This window comes from Orbicella faveolata, unplaced genomic scaffold, assembly GCF_042242905.1.
Source record: "Orbicella faveolata isolate gen_17 unplaced genomic scaffold, um_ofav_v1 contig_35, whole genome shotgun sequence".
Taxonomy (NCBI): Eukaryota; Metazoa; Cnidaria; class Anthozoa; order Scleractinia; family Merulinidae; genus Orbicella; species Orbicella faveolata.
The window spans coordinates 17149189-17170063 of record NW_028301564.1 but is presented as its reverse complement, the minus strand read 5'-3'; the positions used below and the strand labels follow the sequence as shown (position 1 = coordinate 17170063).

General features: G+C 40.6%; 2 protein-coding genes and 2 long non-coding RNA genes across 5 annotated transcripts; 2 read left to right on the top strand and 2 right to left on the bottom strand.

Moving 5' to 3' along the window:
• Nucleotides 1-444: 444 nt before the first annotated feature.
• LOC110042156 (uncharacterized) lies at nt 445-11406 on the bottom strand. 2 transcript variants are annotated; one of them, XM_089272835.1, is made up of 6 exons: nt 10894-11406; nt 7383-9604; nt 6573-6601; nt 4176-5591; nt 2550-3656; nt 445-2108 (listed from the first exon to the last, which is right to left on the bottom strand). In XM_089272835.1, the coding sequence occupies exons 1-6, from the start codon at nt 11404-11406 to the stop codon at nt 793-795; spliced, it is 6603 nt and encodes a 2200-aa protein (XP_089128961.1). In that variant the 3' UTR covers nt 445-792. The 2 variants fall into 2 exon arrangements, with proteins under 2 accessions (XP_089128961.1, XP_089128960.1); XM_089272834.1 differs by having other exon boundaries at nt 445-3656.
• On the top strand, nt 5602-19675 carry LOC149103540 (uncharacterized). Its single transcript, XR_016201831.1, has 3 exons — nt 5602-5952; nt 9947-14702; nt 16921-19675. It is a non-coding gene; the product is annotated as an uncharacterized LOC149103540 (long non-coding RNA).
• Nucleotides 14710-15701, top strand: LOC149103541 (uncharacterized). Its single transcript, XR_016201832.1, has 2 exons — nt 14710-15161; nt 15554-15701. It is a non-coding gene; the product is annotated as an uncharacterized LOC149103541 (long non-coding RNA).
• On the bottom strand, nt 15983-20863 carry LOC110042129 (glycerate kinase-like). Its single transcript, XM_020747479.2, has 3 exons — nt 20385-20863; nt 17921-18274; nt 15983-17076 (listed from the first exon to the last, which is right to left on the bottom strand). The coding sequence occupies exons 1-3, from the start codon at nt 20754-20756 to the stop codon at nt 16213-16215; spliced, it is 1590 nt and encodes a 529-aa protein (XP_020603138.2). The 5' UTR covers nt 20757-20863; the 3' UTR covers nt 15983-16212.
• Between the last annotated feature and the right edge of the window lie 12 nt (nt 20864-20875).

Below are 20875 nucleotides of genomic sequence, written 5' to 3'. Positions count from 1 at the left end.
CTCGCTTTACCTGTTCATTAATGTTTTCTATAAATTGCCCAGCCCCCCACAACTGTTGTCGGTTTAATATCAAGGTAAAGACATGATCATGACTAGCGTGCAAAGAGAATCACCTCGCTACTCCCAGGTAAGAAGAGAGGCTTTTAGAACTATGCCAAGAAGAGCAGACTGTGAGCAGTCTCTCTCTCTCGCTCCCAAATCCGCGGGGAAGAGCACTGGCACGAAAAACGAGAGGAACAAAGCCATTTGCCCGGCGTAGCCGCGAGTAGCGCTAGCATGGAAACGAGCAAAAAGAGAATGCTCTGGTTTTATAGAGCGGATCTTTGCTGCTCACCCCTCCGATTTCATGTTTTGCGTTCTTTCCCGCGGATTTGCGAGCAAAAGGGAGATTGCTTGGTTTCTAAGACGTGAGTATTTGCAGAAAAACGTTACAGTGCTCAAGGGTTTCATTCAATTCATTATATTGTACCTAGCTTAGTCAAACAGGAGTAATCTATGTACACATGCGCTCCTTCGCTCGATAAGAATCAGCTTTTGTCTTAGTTAAAAAACATTAAAGGCATTATTTACATTATGAGACAATGTATCTTTCGGATGCCATTTTGAAAAAGCTGAAACTTTGGGGTTGAGTAGGTTATATTAAGCCATATTAAGCTAACTAAAGCGTAAATTAAGAAAAAACCCTCGGGAAATACCCGAGCGGGCTTCCGATCGATTCTTATAGTTTAATGCACTGCAGTGCGTGTTGCTTAGCAATATCTCTGTCGAAAAGACTGCGGGCTCAGACAACCATCAGGCGTCGCTTTCCATTCGACCAAAAGTTCTGGTCGGAAGTTCAGGGAATTTCATCGGGGGCATTAAATACGCGGGCGGAGGACTGTTCCGAGGATCGTCATCTTGCGTTAGATAAAACGGTGGGGGAGGCTCGTACACAACAGAAGGGCTCCCCTTCCCATAATCCTCTTCGTCCTCGTCATCAGAATACGTTGGTTTGTTGAGTGAGGTTTCCGAGATGTACGATGGAGGCAGACTCGGATCATCGTCGGGTAGGACAAGCGGTTTGCCAGGCAATGGTTTAAGTTCAATCTCTGATCCCAAAACGATGGGTTTTCGCTTCTTAAACGTGCGTTTCTCGCTCGAAGGTTTCGGTCTTCGTCGCCTTAAATACCAAAACAGCAAGGCCGCTAGAACGATGATAATAACAACAATAAGAAGGCCTACAAGAACGTGTTTGTACCACAAGTTTTCTTCCACCCTGGCCTCTTTTCGAGCAGGGTCGATCGGGGTTTCAGTTGGAGCGATGAAAGATCCGTTACAAACGCCAAATCGTTCCTCGCTCGCGCTTACAACGGGAAAGCCTTGTAACGCTTCCCTGAATTCCTCTCTTACTTCGCCGTTCGGAAGAAGCATCTTGTTTGTGACGAACTGCAGTTTTTCCTCGTCACAGCTGTCTGTAGGCAACGAGTCATTCGTCCAGGTCATGATCACAGATCCGGGAGAGAACTTCAACACCCTGATCTTCGATTCGTCCGCGTCGTCGTAATAGCCAGCAATCTTCTTCAGTAGCGCGAGCCTTAAGGCTAGATTAAACGTGGCAAATTCGTTGGTTATTCTGACCCTCAATTCCTGTGCGACTGGTTTCTCTGAAGGAACAACAAGAACCTCAAACGCATCAAAAGTCTCTGCGCTGTCGTTATCTCGAGCCCGCAGTACTAACACCTGACCCAAAATTCCATCAGGGACATGCTCGTCCAGCGGTAATCCGTTTATCGTTTGACTGGCAATGTCAAACTGTAGCCAAAAGTCTGTCGGAATGCTCGAACCATTTGCAAGGGTCATCGATAGAGTCAAGTTACGCGTGGTCACCTGGTCTTCCCTGTCGTAAAACGTGTCATTGGGTATTATGAACTGCAGGGCCTTACCCGCAGGAGCTCGTACCCGCCCTATGTTGTTAAGAAGTAGCGGGGGAAGGTTGGGTGGCGATGTTGGCGGCGCAGTGGCTGGTACAGATGAGGTAGGTAGCACGCTGACTGTCTGGGTCGTGCCTGTCGCTGATACAGACGGAGTCGTGTTCGATGAAAACAAAGCAGAGCTACTTCGAAGTGTACCTAGAATGGAAGAAAAATGAAAAGAAAAGCTGGAATATTTAGAAGTACGAGAGACAAACGTAACACTACTAGAATCTGGCGGTTTGGACAAGGGGATTGCAGCTAAAACCACAGTTTGGGAAATGCTAATTGCACGGAAACTTATTGTCGATGAAACTATACCGGGACTTTGCTTTGGAGCGGTGGGTGTGGTGTAGGTGTGTGAGGCTGTTTGAGAAAAAGTCGCAGTAGAAAGAAGTGAAGTGGAGAATCGTGAGCGTGACAGAAGATTTCGTGATTTGGTGATACGAGAAAAGGTGACGTGACGGGTGAGACTTACGCGCGATAATGGAAGCGAGGCAGTACTGATGAAAGTCCCGGATGTAATGAAACTTGGCAATTTTACAGAACTAAAACTGGAATAGCTTCTATAAGAGCTGTTTAGAATGACGCCAGACTTACTTGAAGAAAAAGAAATTGTACTTAATGAGATCGTCGGAAAGCGGCTTAAAACAGTGGATTTCTCCAAGAAAGGAGATGAGAAAGTTGCCGTTTTGTATGTCATCGAGGTTATTCTACGGGTCGAGGTCTCCAGGGTTGTAGAAGGGAATGCTTTGCTTGTCTCTCTTGAGGTATAGGCCTCTTTTGCTGTTGTCATCTTTGTTGTTTTATCCAGAGGTGTTGAGATCCGTGGACTTGAAGTCAGTAGTCTTGCGGCTGATGAAGTTCTTGAACTTGCCGATTCATAGGCTAGAGTAGCCACGGTCAGACTTCGTGACGGTAATGCTGTCTTCAAAGACAGCTGATTGGAGGATTGTATCACGCTGAAAATTGATGTCGCTGTCGACCCTAGCGAAGAAAACAGTAGCGAAATCGATTGTGGAATGGTGGACACAACAGTGACTGAGGATGTTTTGGAGAGGAGTGTCGTGACAATCAACTCTGTTTGGGAACTAGAAGCGTGACTCTTGATCACCCTTGATGTCATATCAGAAGTCACGCTTGGCGCTGCTAGGGATGTCACGGTTATCATCACTCTTGATGTCACGGTTGATACTGTACTAGTGTTTGTCTTTAATGAACCTATTACAGACGAAGAATAAAGTTCTGATGGCCGTACTGTAGAAACAGCTGAGGATGAAGGCGTGACTTTGACTGACGAATAGGAGACACGAGGTGGTGTGACAATGCGGTTGATTGAAGTACTTTGAGAAACAGTTCTGCTACTCTGAATCACATCTGAACTACTCCTTTGAGTGACAACCGAGCTCTTTGATGTCATCGACAAACTTGTATTAACCATGGAATTGGCTTGCGTGCCTTCAGAACTTAACGATGATCCTACAAAAATGGAATTTGTAACTACAACCGTGCTTCGCTTTGAGAGCGTGACAGCTGAAGCGTTACTCAGTGTGCTTGCAGTGCTCTTGATTTGCGGTGACGAAAATCTAACAGAAGTCATTCTTGCTCCAACAGTTGTATAACTTGGTGCAGTGGAAGAGTTCATTTTCACTAGGGTGCTTCTAAGTGTCACTACAGTTGCGTTGTGTGACGTGACAGTTGTTAAACCTTGGGACAATAAACAACAAAGTGTCACGGGAGAAGAAGTCTATTTGAGTAAACAGACGACTTATGCCACTGAATATAAAACTATTACCATGGCCATTACAGGGAGAACAAGGAAGTAAACTTGCGAAGCACATCATCCTATGATTAAATGTATGTTCCCCAACACAGTGAATGAATAACAATGTAAAGTATATGTTCCAACTCATAAAGCGACAGGAGGAAAAGTATAAACCAGATTGAATAGAAAAGAGAGCAAAGGAGTTAAAAGAATAGCGATATCACCCCCAACAAGGGTGAAGAAATGAACGCCGACATAACGTATGCGTCAAGAGATAGACGGAATGCATCGACAATCCAACACCACAAAGAACAATGTATGTTTGTACAGAAAGGAAAGTTAGTGGAGAAAATTAAAAGATCTCTAAAAAACGTCCATGTATGGCGAGTTGTTTGTAACTTCAGTGCAGTGTTCAATAACATTAAAGTGCTTGATGTGCAAACAATTCACTGGTGTCTTACCACTGGTTTTCAGAATGCTGGTGATCCTGTTCACTTGAGGTCTTGATGTGGGTATGACTGTGACACTCGGCTGGACTGAACTGGGAATCTTGCTTGAGACATTGAAAACTTTACTGCTGGAGTGCGGGACACGCGTGCTACGTGAAAGCGTGCGTGTACTCCGTGTGGAATTCACAGGAATACTAAATTCCGTCTGCATTGTGCTCCGTGAAAGTTCTAGTGTACTCACAGAGCTTGAAGACGCTGATCTTGTAAAGCTTGACGCATTTTGAACTGGTGAGCTGGTTGGTATTACTGTAGCAGATGTTGGTACCACCGTGATGGAGATTGGTGTTACTGTGACTGAGGTTGGTATCATCGTGGCTATTAGGGTGCTGTTAATTCCAAAGGTTGAACTTGCCAGAAGAAATGAAGAACTCATAACAAGGGCACTGGAGCTAGGAGAAACAGTCGCAATTGTACTTAACACTGCTGTTGAATTTTGCAACACTTCGCTCGACTTGATGATGCTACTTGCGCTGATAGCAGTCGTCAAGTTTTGTGACTTCAACGTTGACGTAACCAAACTTGAGTTCAACAAGGGAGTGGTCGTAGTTAGGCTGACTTCCGTAGTTGATATCACTGTTCTGTTTCCCGTAAATATGGCACTGGTTAGCAGAGAAGTTGACTTCAAGACTGTGCTAATGTCTGTGGAAATTAAACTGCTCGTGTTCATCACACTGCTTTCTGCAGATGTGAGAGCGCTAGAAAATGTAACACTTGTTTTGGAATCAGCTACTAAACTGCTTGTGTTGGGCAGCGAAACGGTGGCAGAACGAAAAATTGATTTGCTGCTCGGCAGAACGAACGAAGAAGTATTGGTGACACTTCTACTTAAGCTGGGAACATCTAACGAGGAATTTGCCACAAATACTGTTGATGAGACTGTTTGTGTAGAAAGCATAACTTGCGTCGCGTTAGACGAGAAACTTCTTTGAGGAGAGACAGACGAATTCCCAAGTCGCGTAACAGCACTTGTCAGGGCCGAAGATCTTTCTTGTGATCTTGAAAGGGCGGTGGAATTCAAGCGAACTTCAGAACTTGCAGACGCTGTCACAACTGACGTGTTTGGTAACTTCGTCAAGCTACGACTCAACACAGAGCTTGGAACCACGCTCGAAAATTGAAAAGGAGTACGTGATGAGTCTGAGCTTAACAGGAATGTAGTTGTTGTGCTTTTTGGGGTAGACGAAATGTTCACACTCGATTTATCAACTCCTCCAGAAGTGCTAACGACAAGAGTGCGATTAGTGGTGAAGGTACTCGGGAGTGTTCGGGTTCCACTCGTCCTGGTTGGCAAAAACATCGACGTTGTCAAGGTCACAAAAGTTGACCTCTCGCTTATAGATGTTGAATTCACCACTGCAGTTCTCTTGGCTGTGGAGGGCAATTATGAAATGGAAACATGGATTAGGCAACAAAACACGATATTTGAAAATTTCCGTCCACAATCCATGCAGTTTACATTTACTAGAAGATGATATCCGAGACAGGAGTATGCAGACACTTCATGTGGTTTGTCATGTAGCATACTCTGGTTCTCGGCTGACCGCTGGTCGAATTGGGAAGAGAAAAATTGAATTAAAATTTTTTATGTCTTGTAAATTCTTCGTTTACCAAAAACGCAAAAAATATGGAATTCTGCGAAAAGGAAAATTGGTTAAGAAGAGTTAAGGCCAAGACTGGCTGACAGTACAACGATTAACCAGAAATCTTTCAAGCTAGAAGAGAAATGAAGGTATGTTTGACTTTGATGCCTGAGAACAGATCTCTGAAGCACTCAGATTATAAAGAAAGAAAAGAGTAAAAGAAAGGCAAAAGTTTAGTGTGGTTAACAGTTTAAGCTACGATAAATGCAATCATGAAATGTGATCCACTTCCAGTAGTGTCATCCATCTAAATTATGATTACTATTTTTTTAGCGTACGTAAGATTGTTGATTAAGACTGTGAGGCTTGAAGGTCAGGGGACATCAGACTTGTCTTTGTTCATTTCAGTTCCAATATTGAAATAGAGATTCTCCCTACTAGTTACTACACATTTCCCTTAATGCCAGTTCTGAGAATTCAGCAGTACATAAAGACAATATCCCTGGGAAGTCAATATCAGTGGTTTCCTGTTATTCTAAAAAATGTTCCTTTACAGGACAATAAATTATTTATAAAGGAAATGAGAAATTTTTAGAAGATGGTTGTTTTCATCCGGAAACCATGGAGTGGTTGTCATGGTAACCACAAATCAAACAGCATAAATATATTCACAAAAGATGTTTTTCAGTCATATACACAAGTTACACTGAAAGCAATTCCGATTAGACTGCGCTGAAAAGCTGTACTAACAGATACAAGGCAAACTTACCGGTAGTCGTATTCACTGTTATCACCACACTGCAAATGAAAGAGAGGAAAAAATTTATTACATAGTGAATTAACCTACATGAATTACACTAGAGAGGGCCATGGATAGGGCATCCTGAATTTTTTTTCAAGTTCATTGTTCAATATCTGTCCCATAAGTTCCCAATCTTATTTGTTTTCCGTCTGTTTCAGTAGTTCTTTTGTGCTCTTCTACCTACTAGGTAAATGGACAATTTTTTTTATTCCGGATTCCTACTATTTGAAAGTAATTGTGTTTATTATACGGCTAGTTCTGCAAGCAGGCAAGATGAATCAAATCCGACACTGTGATTGGCTACCCAAGCGGGCAAGATGGAGCTATCTTGCCCGCGCAGGACTACCCGCCGTGTCCCGCAAGAAAAACTTCCCCAAAAGCCATATAATAAATCCTTTATTGACCAAGCTTGTTCGGTCAATATGGCTGGATATTGGCCTCATTCTTTTTTTTGGGAGTTTATGGACCTCAACTCCATCTCGGTCCATAAACACGCAAAAAAAAGAACTTGGCCAATATCCAGCCATCTTGATCTCACACTTGGTCAATAACCCATATATCTCACATTACCTACTGTGACATTTAGCCAATGTTTGTGCAGAATTTTCACATTCTGGCAAAAGTAAACTATATACTAATCTGATGTGCCAATTTTTAAATAAAACCACAAATAATTTCAAATTATACAGTCAACACTTATAGGAGAGCCTGTAAGTTGGTTCTCTTGTTTGGGTTTTACCTGAGGAGCTAAAAGAAAGTACTGTGATCACTTCTCACCTTGTTAAGTTCACACTTGTTACAAGAGGAGAGGCTGTCAATGACGACATGATAACAGTTGGTGCAGATGTAACACTTGGTTGCAAGGTAGCACTTGTGATGTTTCCAACAACAGATGTCATGTTACTGGTAGATGTCACATTCAACCTTTTAGAGCTTGATGATGGCAGCACAGTGCTTGAGGGCTGGATCAATAAACTTGACAGGGTATCACTGGAGACGTTTAGTGATGGAACTAAGGAACTTGTTATGGCAAAAGATCTTTGTGTGCTGGTCATTGTTGATACAAATGAGGTTGTTAAGAATGTTGACATTGGCATTGGTGAAGTTCTGTTCAACAACATTGTACTTTCAAGTTGAAGAGTTGATGAAAGCAAAGTTGGAGAGCTTGTAACAAAACCACTTGTCACAAATGATGATGTGGGAGAAATTGAGAGGGTGCTTGCTAATGTTGCTGACAAGATAGATGATGAATTAATTGTTTGATTGACTGATATTGTTACAAGTACTGATGTGGTAGCAATGGCCACGGAGCTCTTTGATGTAATAACTGTAGGAGTTGGTAAGGTGGTCAATGTTGGTGATGTAACATTTGGTGTCGATGAATTTAACTGTGATGTACTAATAGTTATTACAGAAGTTGGCTGAAAAGTGATACGAGCAAGTGAAGGACTTGATAAAAGACCAGTAGAAGCAATCAGTGTTGTTAGGTTGGAAGACGCAGCAAATTGGGAAGTTCTTGTTACCTCTGTGCTGTTCACTTGTGGTGTAGAGGGTATTAGCACTGTAACATTTGACAAAGGTGTTGTACCAATTGATGGTACGGTAGGTGAGCTTAAGACAAATGTTGCTGATTTGTTTGGTGACATAACAAAGATTGAGCTGTTCCTTGTCCCTGTTGCTGCTGGAAAAGATAAACTTGAGATAAAAGGCACTGACAAAGAAATGCTAGGAGATGCTGTTCTTGTTGTAAATGTGTAATTCAGTGATGGAGTAGTGACTAAGGATGATGTTCTGTTGACAAACTGTGTTGCATTTCTTGACAACACAGGTGTGGAACTGGTCCCCATTAAAATCGAAGAATTGAAGATTGAAGTTGGTGAGATACTTGTCATCGAGCTACTAAAGTTGGTGACGCTTAAGGACTGGACTACTGTCTTACTAAATGACTGACTTGATGTTGTCACGTTTATGCTAACACTAGATGACTGAATGTCTGTTCTGTTTGGTGACTGACTTGACACTGTGAAGTTGATGCTAAGAGTAGACGATTGAATTGTCTTTGTTAGTGACCCACCAAATACTGCTGTGTTAATACTAACACCAGTGGATTGGACAATAGTTCTGTTTGGTGTGACACTTGATGTTGCAGATGTAGATACCGGTAATGTAATAGTTGAATTAACACTAACTGCAGACGATGTTAAAGTAACAGTTCTCAACGTGACCACTGATGTGGATATATTTGACATTCTAGTGGGTGGGGCATTAGTTGTTGTGGGAGTAGGGGTAGGTGTGAATCCAATCCCCCCTGCTGCTCTCCTTACTCTGCGTCTAGCCACGTTCTTTTGCGCACCAGACATGACATGCCAGCCCACAACTGGGAAACCCAACAGGGTACTTATGGTTCCATCTTGAGCATCAGTTTCAAGCATTGAGAAAGCTGTGTCTTCAAGCTTGAATGCACCACACCCTATGTTCCAAGTCAGCAAACTCCTAGACCCCTTGGAGAATCTGCCATCTCCCACACCAGCTGCCATAATGGCCGGGTTATCAAGCTGTTCAGTCACTGGATGGGAGCTTTCACCAGGAAAGAAGCTAACTTTACTAGTATGGATGCTAAGGTGATCAGCCATTTTCGACAATAAAACCATTCGCTCATGGCCATTTAGGCTTTGCATGTCGGCATTGAGTACAACTGTACCCAGAACTGCCTGGGTACCAGGCACACAGGATAAGCTATGAGAGGGCTTGTGGTAGCTCCTAGAACCTCCAGTACCAAAATGAACTGACACTGGCAGTTCATTGCTTACAGGCATAACAATGATGGAAAAGGATCGTGATCCACAAACATGACCTCTTACTGCACTGTCCTTTGTCAAGGCCACCACCAGGATATTGTATGTCCCATCATCTTTATCTGAGGGGACGCCATACAGTTGTTTCTTCTCACTATTGTAGGATAACCAGTGTGAGAGAAATCTGTCGGCTGTTTCTGAGACCTAAAATGTTATTAATAGAAACAAGAAAAAACATAAGCTATGTGATAAGACCATGAGGAAACAACAGGTATCACAGCAGGGGTAGTGCTGCAACGATACAGCGATGTACTAGTGAATCACAATATTTTTTGTCACGATACAAATATCGATATTACGACAAGATGTCATGATATTGCATGTATGATATTGCAATTCTTCATGAATAAAAAATTCATCATTCAGAAATAACTGTCTTTTATGACTCCTTACCCAAGTCCAAGCCCTTTTAGAGCTATTTATTAAACAAAGGGACCTGGCAAAGGGAAAAAAAGTTCCATCTTCGCTTTGTATTGCTTTGCTCAGGTCACGTATCTTTCAAGATGGCCACACAAAAGCATGCGCAGTTCCAATAAGTTGTCAGCTGACACAGTCTGATGCACCCACGGACAAAACAGATGGTTCATCCGTTCTTTGCAGCTCTTCTTCGCCTGTCAGTTGTATGTAATGATGTACCATATCGTGTATCATATCATGGCACTTGTATTGAGATAAGTATTGTATCATGAGAAATTGTATTGTTCCAGCCCTGACAAGGGGTGCTTACCATTTAACCAAAAAATCTAGAAATTTTGGTTGAAAGTTAGGTGGAACAGTAATTATTACTATAGAAAAATGAGCTGTAAATGGTAAGCATCATCTTCTTTACTTGGTTTGCTGATTTTAGAAAAACCCTTTCCATTGTTCAACATTTATCCCAACTGGTTTAGGCCCAGGTCACACTAGAGCCAATTTTGTTTGTTTAAGTAATAAACATGTCAATAAGTAGCTTAAAATAAGTGTGACCCCCAGTTTAAAAAACTTGGAACTATTTGAATTTGCTTTTACCAGTGTGATCTGGCCCTTATTCTGACAAACCATCGTAAGCACCCCAGATAACTGTGCAACTTGTCTTGCAGTAATGTCACCTTTCTTTGTCAGAAAAGCCACATGAAATATTGGTGCAACATTTATTGGATGCCTGAGCCATCAAAACTTCGTTCCCTGGGAACAAGTTCGAAGCCAGCAGTGCAAAAGAAAGTTGTTACAACAAGGCCACAGTCAAGACTATAAGTATTCAATGCAACCTTAACAATGACAACATGGTTCAGTTTGGGCTGTTACCCTTGGCAACATATCCTGCAACTTGTGTTGCAACAGTGGCAAACAAATTACACATTCCAAAACATTATTATTGCTCAGTGTAATATCGCCTTAACTCATTTACAAATATTATTATTGCTATTATCATAGTATAGCGACTAATAGCTTACCACAATGCTGTCCACTTCACAGTCAAACACACTTGTGGATATGTTGTAACTGAATGCTGATCCAACATAAACTACTGCATCATTTAATTGACTTTTAACAGAAGGTGTAGGCTGCAAGCTTTCTTGACATGATACCAAAGGCAAGAAAATCCCTCCAAGAAAACAGGCGATCAGCAATAACGAATGAAGTCTAAGTCTTGAAATTTTCTTTGTGGACACAGCTCTTCTTAAACCATCAAGAACAGCATGGGACAGACTTGCGAGCAGCAATAGCAGATTGAAAGAACAAAATATATTAAACCAAGTCCACTTTGGTCTAGCACTTAATAAAGATTTCCTTCTCCAGGGTTTACACTTCCTATAGTTTCTACTACATGTTTTACATGCAGTTCTCAGAGGATCATAATTTTCTGAAAGTTGTGAGTTATCAATACATCTTTCAAGGACTGTCCAAACAGACACACCCGACGTAGTCTTATTTCGCTGACAACATGAAAAGGCTGTGCCATCCATCTTCAATCAATGAATTCCTTTATCTGTTCTTTCCCTCTGTTCCAGTTAAAATCATCATGAGCAGACAACAGATCGGCTGCTGAAAATGGAATATAAGGAGATTGTTGGAAGAAAAGAGCCACACAAATTCAAAAGCCAAAATCTCCACATGTCAAATACTTGTATCGTAAATTATACTACTCCGCTACAAAAGCCAAACTTCTTGGCTAACCTTGTTTTATGCCAACATGTTTACTTATAATGCTATACTGTAGACAATTCATTCATAAGGTAGATATTTTTGATAATGAAGTCAGATATACACGGACCTGTTGCGGTTTATAATTTGGAAGGAATAATGTTGCCGTATCGACACTTCATGTTCTAAAATAACTCTGATAGTCAGCCACGATGGAAAGAATGCACAAGAAGAGATTGCGGCAAATGCGTATGTGCACGAATATAATTATATGATCTCGAATTTCGTTTCCTTGTTTTCATGGTTACATATGCAAATAGTGAGCTGAAAACAACAGCGTAACGGCAATTTTTTCTAGTGGAAACATTTCAACCACTTTAATGGAAAATTGATGGATCGAACCTTGCTTCTGTTTGTCTAAAATCGGCTTTAACGAAGAAAGTCGAAAACTTAAAGAAGATATTGGCAATTGTTTCTTCGCACTTAAATGATAACATCAAGATTGTATTCGGAAATCTATCCAAGCTAGCGCCGGCTAAGTCTTAGCTACCGCTTCGGTTGGCCATGGGAGCTTCACGTTTTCCTCTTACCCCTTGAAAAACACAACTTTTTGAAGCTGAAAATATGTTTCAAAGGCGTAGTTTACAGTTCTGAAAAAAAATTACAGTTTTTAAACAGAGCTTTTTTTTAACCAGCTGCACGATCGCTGTCCGATCGGATAAAGGAATACCAACGGATGAAATAAACATGTTCGAATTCGAGCTGTTTTCCACAATAAATCAAACAATCAACCTTACCTATAGTTTCCTCGATCGCAAACGAAGTCTTCTATGCATTTCTTGTTGCGTTTTCACGGTAGCATTCTACAAAATGCTCTCGATATTGCCTCAGCACAGATTACTCAGCGAACATTACCCAGCGAACCATCGATCGATTCAAATTTCCTTACTCTTCGAATCAATAATCAACAGCGTCGTTCGGTTACCGAGGTCCCCGAGGCATTTTCGAAAGCCGCGTCATATTCCAAATTTGGAACGCGACTGATTGAAAAGACCTGGGAACGAGATTGACTCGAGACGGAAGATTAGAATACTGGAACGGACTTTTTGTCTGGTGATCCCGGACTAACGGCCTTAACTTTTTACTTCAAAACAGTTTTTTTTTCCAAATTTACTTTTGGATTAGATGCCATGAAGTCTTTCCTTGCTCACGGGAGTGTCCATTTTTTTTTTCTCTTGGGGTAGTTTTTTTTCTCTTGGCCCTTTATTCCTCCCGAGGCCCTGTCAGCTGCGATGCAGTAATATCCAAGTGCAGACCTGCCAATCCTCTCAGTTTTGCTCCCAGTTTTTCCTCTTTGCCTCATGCACTCCAAAAGAAGATCTGGAACCTCCAGGTTTTTCTGGATAGATTATGATATAAAGCTTCTAAAAGCTTGTTTGATAAAAAAAAATTTCTGCTCAAGAATCACTTTTTTGCTTCCATTGTACAGTGGAATCTCGTTAATACGACCACCTTCGGGCCATGAAAAATTGGTCGTATTAACGGGGTGGTCGTACTAACGAGGTAGGGTCACGGCATTATGATGCAACACGCCTTAAACATGTAATGCACATGAATACCTTTAATTCCACTATAAATCAACCTTTTTACAATTATACTTGACTTGATCTTTTTTTACAAGTGTTTAAATGGTCTTTTAAATATTAACCTATCCATGTTTATTAATTCCAGAGACACTGCAGCATGTAATCTGAGAAATGCTGACCTGTCATTTAAAAGTCAATATTCAAGAACAAATATTCTGAAGTACTCTTATTTCCATAGAACAGTCAAAGCCTGGAACTTTTTACCCTTGCTTGTCAGAAAGTCTGAGTCTCTTTCTGAATTCAAACGACTTTGCAAAACGTATTTTTATCAGTTAGATGCTAAATTAACTTAATCTTTCTTCTATTATTATTATTATTATTATTATTATTATTATTATTATTATTGTTACCGGTTTTATTGTTATTACTATTATATTTATATTTAATTTTTTTTTCTTTTTCTGTAGTTTGGGTGGCCATTTGTAAGGGAACTTGTTCCTGTTTTTGGCTTTCCCGCTCAGCTTTATATGCATGAATATGTATGTATTTCTGTTGAGAAAATGATTAAAAAAGTAAAATGCTTCAACCTTACAACAGCAATTCATTTCAACTGAACAAAACCGAGTGCATGTAATGTGAAAAAACAATGACGTCTTTCAGTTTCTCAACAGGATATGGCCTCTTGTGAAGTGTCCGTTAGAGCCGTTATTTGTCAGATTGTATCCGTCTTCATTCAGCTTCCTCACCAGTCAATTTGACCAGTCGTGTTAACAGGGTAATTTTATAAAGAAAATAAGGACTTAGCACTCCAAGAGGTGGCCGTTGGTTCTAATATCAAGGTAGTCACAGTAACGGGGTTTTCAGATAGGAGAATGTGTGGGCTTTTGCTTGGGCCATAAAAAAAGTGGTCTTAATTAACGGGGTGGTCGTATGGCGGGGTTCCACTGTAATGTTCAGCCAAGGTCTAGTTTGCTAGTAACATACATTCTATCGTGACCTTGGAGCATTTTGATTCAAGGCAACTTCATGTATAATTTGCTTAATCTCTAGGGCCGGGTTGTTCGATAGCCAGTCAATGCTAACCCTGGATCAAGAGTTAACTGGTGTATTATAATTAATTTTTCTTGTATGAAAATGTGTTTTCAGTGCTTATGTTTTGTGTAGTTTGAGATTATTCAACCTCAAAACTGAAGGACAAACAATATAAACAGGAAACCTCAACGAAAAGTTACAAAACTGAAATCAAAATTCCTGCTAATTCTGGGTTAGCTTAGTTGGGCTTTGAACAACCTGGCCCAGGTTTCTTTGGGTTACCTCCAGACTTTCAACTTTTGAGAGCTGACAGTTCTGTTTGTAGATTTCAACAGACATAAACCAAAGACTTTCATATGTTTTAAGTTCTGAGCTGCCTGAAACTACTGGCTGGTTATGGAGAAGGGCATGTAATATTGGCCAGGAGACGATTAAAAGGATTACATTTTCCAATTATTCAGGGTAATGGAGACACAAGAGTCCAGTTGGGGACAGGATAGGTAAATAAATGCACAAAAGCAGAACTTTCCAATGATTTCTTAAGTGCTACTTCAAGCTCAATCACGTGGTAAAACAATTTAAATCCACCAGTTTAAAAGCGAGTGTTTCTGGGTGTTGGTTTTGAAACGTGATGTTAATTCGTTTTTTGGTCGCAGGAACTTACTTTACCGTAGATGTTATCAAGTAATTGTCACTTTCAAACAAGGCCTTACTTACTTACTTAATCTACTGTGGTTGACCAGCCTTCAGCTGCTATGTCCGTTAGGGAAATAGTCATAACCGCTAGGTTTTGCGTACGTGTTCTCCGGTTAGATATATCCACGAGGTTTTCCTCGGTTAGGTCAGTTCAAGTGCAGATTTCACTGCGTCAACTTCTACTCGGCATTGGGCCATAGTTTCTCTATACACTGTTACTCGTCTATTCTATCAAGTCAAGTTCAGTGCGTGTGCAAACCAAAGTGAGTAATCTATTCCTTGTTTTTTACGGTTCGTTCTTAGGTTTTCTATTCTTATTCGTTTCGGTTACGTTTCCCTTTATCACCTATCAAATGGTCTGTATCGTTACTAAATCGGTTAGTTAGTTCTGTATGCTCGGAATCGCGCTTGATTAGGTCCATATCTCCAATATAGGGTTATTTTGCCATAAAAGTACCGTCCAAGTTACACACCGTGTAGCCTATTAATCGTTTTCCAGCCTTCCGTACGATCAGTATAAGTGCCGATTATGTTACACTTCCATGTTACGGACGTTATTGAGAATGCTAGCAATAGTTTCTTCATTTGTGTTATTTTATCTTTATACTTCGGTATGTTAGTTACGTAAGCTTCTATTTTCGTTATTGTATTTCAGTTCGAACCGGCATACGGTTTACATCATACGACTTACGCTAAGCTTACAGCACGTGGTTTAATTCTACCTTCGTCTTGGCACGTGATTCATTTCATTTGAGTCTGTATGGAACATTGATCTCTGTCAATTAAACTCTGTTTACAGCGTAGTCAGAAGTTCTTGTCGAGTTCGTTTTAACACTACGCACTGCTCTACGCATGTGATTACTTGGATTTTTGGCCTGCTATATTCTGTCCTTGTAACTCACACTGGGAGCACTGATACTCGTGAAAGTCCACTGATGAAGGGATAGTAGTCCCAAAACGTATAGACTTCTCACCAGTATTAGCGCCCCAGAAAACTCAATTTTGACCTCTTGAATTCATTACAGTGGTGCTACAAGGTTTCTTACTGAATTGTGAAATAATATAAATAAATTGGTTCTAATGCTAAACCAAAAGAGAGCACTCAAATTTTATTTTATTTTACAAGACAGTCTTCTGTATGATTTCACTTTTTAAAGTCTTCTAAAAATATTGCTTTCTTTATTTTTTGAATGTATACCTAAATTTTGAAAACCTTAATGTATTTAAAAGATCTACATTTTCTTCAACCTGTTATTTTATGATTTTCATATGACCCTACAGGAAATTTTGTATTAATTAATAAATTTTATGAAGTTATGAAGGAGGAGATACAAGTAAAACCTGAATGTCCATAACATTGGTTCCTGTCAGTCCAGTCATGACGTGGTCCCTTCCATTTTTAAATTTTGAATAAAATGAATAAGAATCATTATTTTCCAGGAATTCTTCAGGATTAAGTCCTTCCTTTATAGCTTCAGTCACTTGGTATGCATCTGCAATTGCTCCAGCAGCTGGAGTGGGGCCATCTTGTCCGTCAGTACCTGCACTTAACAGGACAAGACCACCTTGATTTTCCTCTGTGGAATATCGTTCTATGTTTTGATTGACATCAATAGCTAATGCAAGCGCCATTTCTTGGTTGCGTCCCCCAGTACCTTTCCCTTTGAGGGTGACAGTAGTTTCTCCTGCTCCAATAACACAAACTGGCTTTTTCTCTTTGCGTGCACTCAATATCTCATTTACAATGCTGCTAGTTAGTACACTGTCACTAGAAGGTGATGTTTTTGACAAGCATCCATTCCAAGCAAGATGACCAACATCAGAGAACATTTTGCCAACTTCTCTGGCTTCACCACTTAATGTCGTTGAAAGAACAATGGGTGCATAGCCCAGATCCTTAGCTCTTTTCACTGCCGCATCAACTGCAAAGCGATTGCTTCCCACAATGACATTTTGAACATGTGGAAACTCGTCTAGTTTAACATTGTCCTGATTTTCTGCTTTCCTTTCTGCCTGTTTTAGATACTGAATGACGGCATCAGGGATCTTTTTCTCTGCATTGAGATTTTTTAATATTTCAAGACAGTCAGCTGGTGTTGATGGATCAGGAACTGTTGGACCAGAGGCTATGATGTCAAGAGGGTCACCAATTACATCTGAGAGAATGAGTGTAACCACCTGCAAGACAAACCAGAACTTATACTAATTAAAAACTTATTTGAAATTTGCTTCTAACACTCCACCAGACAACAGTTGAAAATAGGATAGTAGGTACTCCAGAGGATACCTGTAGAAGGATACACAATCAATTTGACCACACACCTTTCACAATGTGAAAGCGTGGTAAAAAAAGGTGAGGCGTGGTGGCCTCATGGTTAGTGCAGTCCACTCTGGATCGAGCAGTCCTAGGACACGGGCATTGTATTCTTGGGCAAGACACTTTACTCTCACAGTACCTCTCTCCACCCGGGTGTATAAATGGGTACTGGCAAATTTAACACTGGTGGTAACCCTGTAATGGGCTAGCATCCCAGAGAGTAGAAATATTCCTAGTAATTTCATGGTGTAGACACTGCCATATGCTCCGGCCTGATGGGCAACTTAAACTTACAGGCTTAAACTTGCCTTTCACATATAATGACAAAAACGGTAGGGTTGTGAAGATCCTCTCAGCAAATGATACACGTATATAGACAAATAGAATGTTTGTGCATGTTCTTAGATAAGACCCTCTACTCTAACAGTACTGCTGGTGAGTAACTTCACACTGCTGTGAATTTTTTTCTAAATTATATGCTGGAGAAAGTGTGATGTGAGTATCAACACTAAAGGTGCAAATTCCCAGAGAAATTTAAGATCCTACCCCAGAAAAAGAAGCAACACAACTTCTTATAGACAGTAGAGGATTGCCACCCCTCAGTTTTCTGGACAATTACATGCAATCATAGATCAAAATTAATACACAGGAGTCAAATGAAGAAGTGCAATAAAAAGAGCCTGACAAGCAAGTTAAAACACAAACCTTAGCAGGAAATGCTGCCTTTGCAAGCTTTCCACCTTTGAGATCAGAAAGGTTCTTTCTAATGGTGTTTAGCTCATGAATGGTGGCTCCACTGGAAGCTAATGCTTTGATTGTTTTAAGCTTTTCTTCAAGTGTGATTCCAGGGACTGGAAATGGGAGTAGAGCAGAGCCACCACCTGAAATAAGCACAAGGAGAATGTCTTTCTCGCCTACACTCTCGACAACCTCCTTTATCTTGCTAGCTGCTTGAAGAGCCTTTTCATCAGGAAGGTTATTCTTCGCTCCTTCTAGGGTTACAATGGGGCTGTCCTCATGAAGAATTGACTTTTCAATCAATTCTTTGTTTCCAGAACTCTGCATCGTTAAAAAAAATCATATAATAATGCCAATGTAACATGTTTTTATACCTGAAATATAGCAGGATTACAGAGAAGATACCACAAATTCTCTAGAGTTGAGGCACAAGGTTTACCTGATTATTATGTCCAGTGGTGGGGGAGGGGGGAAGACTCTCATAAGAAAAGGTCAGGGATGCTCGCTGGAAAATTTGAATTAAACCCCTAAAGGAGATCAATCTGGGTGTGGCTCGAGTTGTATTTGACTCCTAAAAGATACCACTTAAGACAGAGTAGGCTTCATTACTAGCTGCTGCTCAGGAAAGGAGCCCGTACTAGTAACCATACTCGAAGGACTGGCAAAACTTGGCCCTAAGAACGGGAATAAGAACATATTTTTTCAAGATTCGTGTACTTTGACAGCTAAAAATAGTGGTGTTTCTTTATCAACACTCTAGGTGAGACCAGAATCCTTGATTTACACCCCTGAGAGAGACCACAGGTATCCTGGACCTTTCCACATGGGAGTCCCCCCAGGTTATTATAACTGAGAAAATTACTAATTTCATTATGATCAGCTAAGCATGGGCCAATTTGTCATTACATTTCAATTGCACTGCAGCACAAATTAATACAGGTGTCTGTGTTATTTTCTCAGTCACATAACAAATAATCATATGAAAGCTTGAGCAGTTAGGATTTACATGACTTGTAAAGTTTGAAAATCCTTTCAAATTGAACCTCACTCATGCAATTTTGAGAGAATTTCCACACATCACTCATAGCAAAAATCCTTCAACGACCCTGTATTAAGTGGCCATCTCTATTAAGCGGCCGTTTTCAAAGTTCTGATTTTTCACTCATACAAATGCTCTATTTGTTACCTGTATTATGGGGCCACCTCTGTTAAGTGGCTGTGGCCACCCTGTTATTTTTATTTTTACCGTATTAAGCGGCCACCCTGAATGTTACAACTATGAAATTGAATGTATAGGTCGTATCAGGTTGAAGGTATAGGTGTGTGTCACCTTAAGGCAGACATTTATTTGGTTACATTCCCACCTAACTGCCCTTAGATTTCGGTTTATAGACTGCATTAGTACAATGTACCAACCTCAGGGGTTAATTATATCTGTTAGTATAGTTTACCGGTTCTAGTATGTGTTGCACAGTTTTTGGTTTTCCAGTAAAGTTCAGCCTCAGTGCAGCAGTCAGTTATATAATTATGTGACTTGAATAAACATTAATTGAAGGGCAAAATGGTTTAAAATAAGCAATAATATAATGTTACTACAATCTAGTATCCAAGAGAATGTCATTGTGCTTCTAAGTTCATAAAAAAATAAAAAAAATGCCAAAATAAAAAGGAAGACCCCCTAACCCACAATCTGTTATTTTAGGGCTGGTTGTTGATTTTAAATTATTCTGAGTGTTTAATTTTAGCCTGCATGGACTAGTCTACACAGCCGTTATTTGGGTTGCGATGTCCCAAAGTAGAAGACTAGCTTTGTTTCTCAAGACACTCCCATCTTCTTCACAAAAGGATACACCCATTTTGGTCAGCCTTTTTGGGTAGTGACAGTATTTTGAATATGAGCAAACATGACTTTCAAATTAGAAGTGGTAGAGGTTGCAGTTCAAAGTCATGCTTGGTACTACTGGGGATGAAAATAGGAACACCCCATGCAGAATGGGCAAGCTGGAAAAAGGCATTAACAATTAGCGTGGCTATACTGGTGAGTGATATTTGTATGCACTCAGCCCACTTACATGTAAGGCTGGTTTCCACTAACGACGGAGTCATAGTCTATGATAGCCGGAGTTTGTGAGAGTGCTTATGACCCACATGTAGTGAAAATTGAAAAATCAGAGTCACAGTGGAGGCATAAGCTTGACAGAATCGGAGTCAGAAGAATCAGAATGTTTCCATTACTTCGGACTGCAGAAGCAGAAAGAATCAACCAATCACAAGACCCAGAATAGAGCATTGTGATTGATTTACTCTTCCGTTTCTGCATCCCAGTCGGTTAGTTTGATTTTCACTTGAAATTGTATCACTCTGCGCTTCTGATTACCTCTCCGACTTGGCCTCCGTCATTGACGAAAACCAGCCTTCAGTCAACACGTACCTTTATGACATCTGGTAGTCCCACAGGAATACTAGCCACACCCCGGACAATCTGGTCTCCGAGAATATCATCAACTGCCTTGGTCATTCCTAACACAGCTTTCCCAAAAGCAACCACAAAAACATTTTTATTGACGGCATATTCTCTTTCCTTGATAGACAGGATATTTTGATGGAACAAAAGGTTATTTTTGACCATTTCCTGTGGAGAAACAGCACTCAGTGAAGCCCGAAAGATTGTCTGGGCGTCTGATTTCAGCTTGAGTTGTAGGTCGGCGTTGAATGAAGAATAACTGAACGATTTTGTCTTCCATAATGATGACAAAGGCATTCCTACGGCTTTGATATTTCTTGTTGTATAGTACAGAGCCATAAAGTCGTGTTAAAATGCACCAAAAATGAGGAAAGATGAATTTCTACCTAACTGCCAGCGAAGCAGACAAAACAAGTGTTCCCCCAACGGGGTCCCCCGGGTGGGTTGTGTTTTACAAA

Excerpts from the sequence above, each read along its gene's own strand:
- LOC110042129 (XM_020747479.2), bottom strand. The coding sequence starts at position 20,756 with ATGGCTCTGTACTATACAACAAGAAATATCAAAGCCGTAGGAATGCCT. Across the intron at positions 18,275-20,384 it reads GACTACCAGATGTCATAAAG|AGTTCTGGAAACAAAGAATT; the intron begins GTACGTGTTGAC and ends TTAACGATGCAG. Across the intron at positions 17,077-17,920 it reads AGGCAGCATTTCCTGCTAAG|GTGGTTACACTCATTCTCTC; the intron begins GTTTGTGTTTTA and ends TTTGTCTTGCAG.
- LOC110042156 (XM_089272834.1), bottom strand. The coding sequence starts at position 11,406 with ATGGATGGCACAGCCTTTTCATGTTGTCAGCGAAATAAGACTACGTCG. Across the intron at positions 6,602-7,382 it reads ACAAGTGTGAACTTAACAAG|TGTGGTGATAACAGTGAATA; the intron begins GTGAGAAGTGAT and ends TTTCATTTGCAG. Across the intron at positions 3,657-4,175 it reads CAGCATTCTGAAAACCAGTG|GTTTAACAACTGTCACGTCA; the intron begins GTAAGACACCAG and ends TATTGTCCCAAG.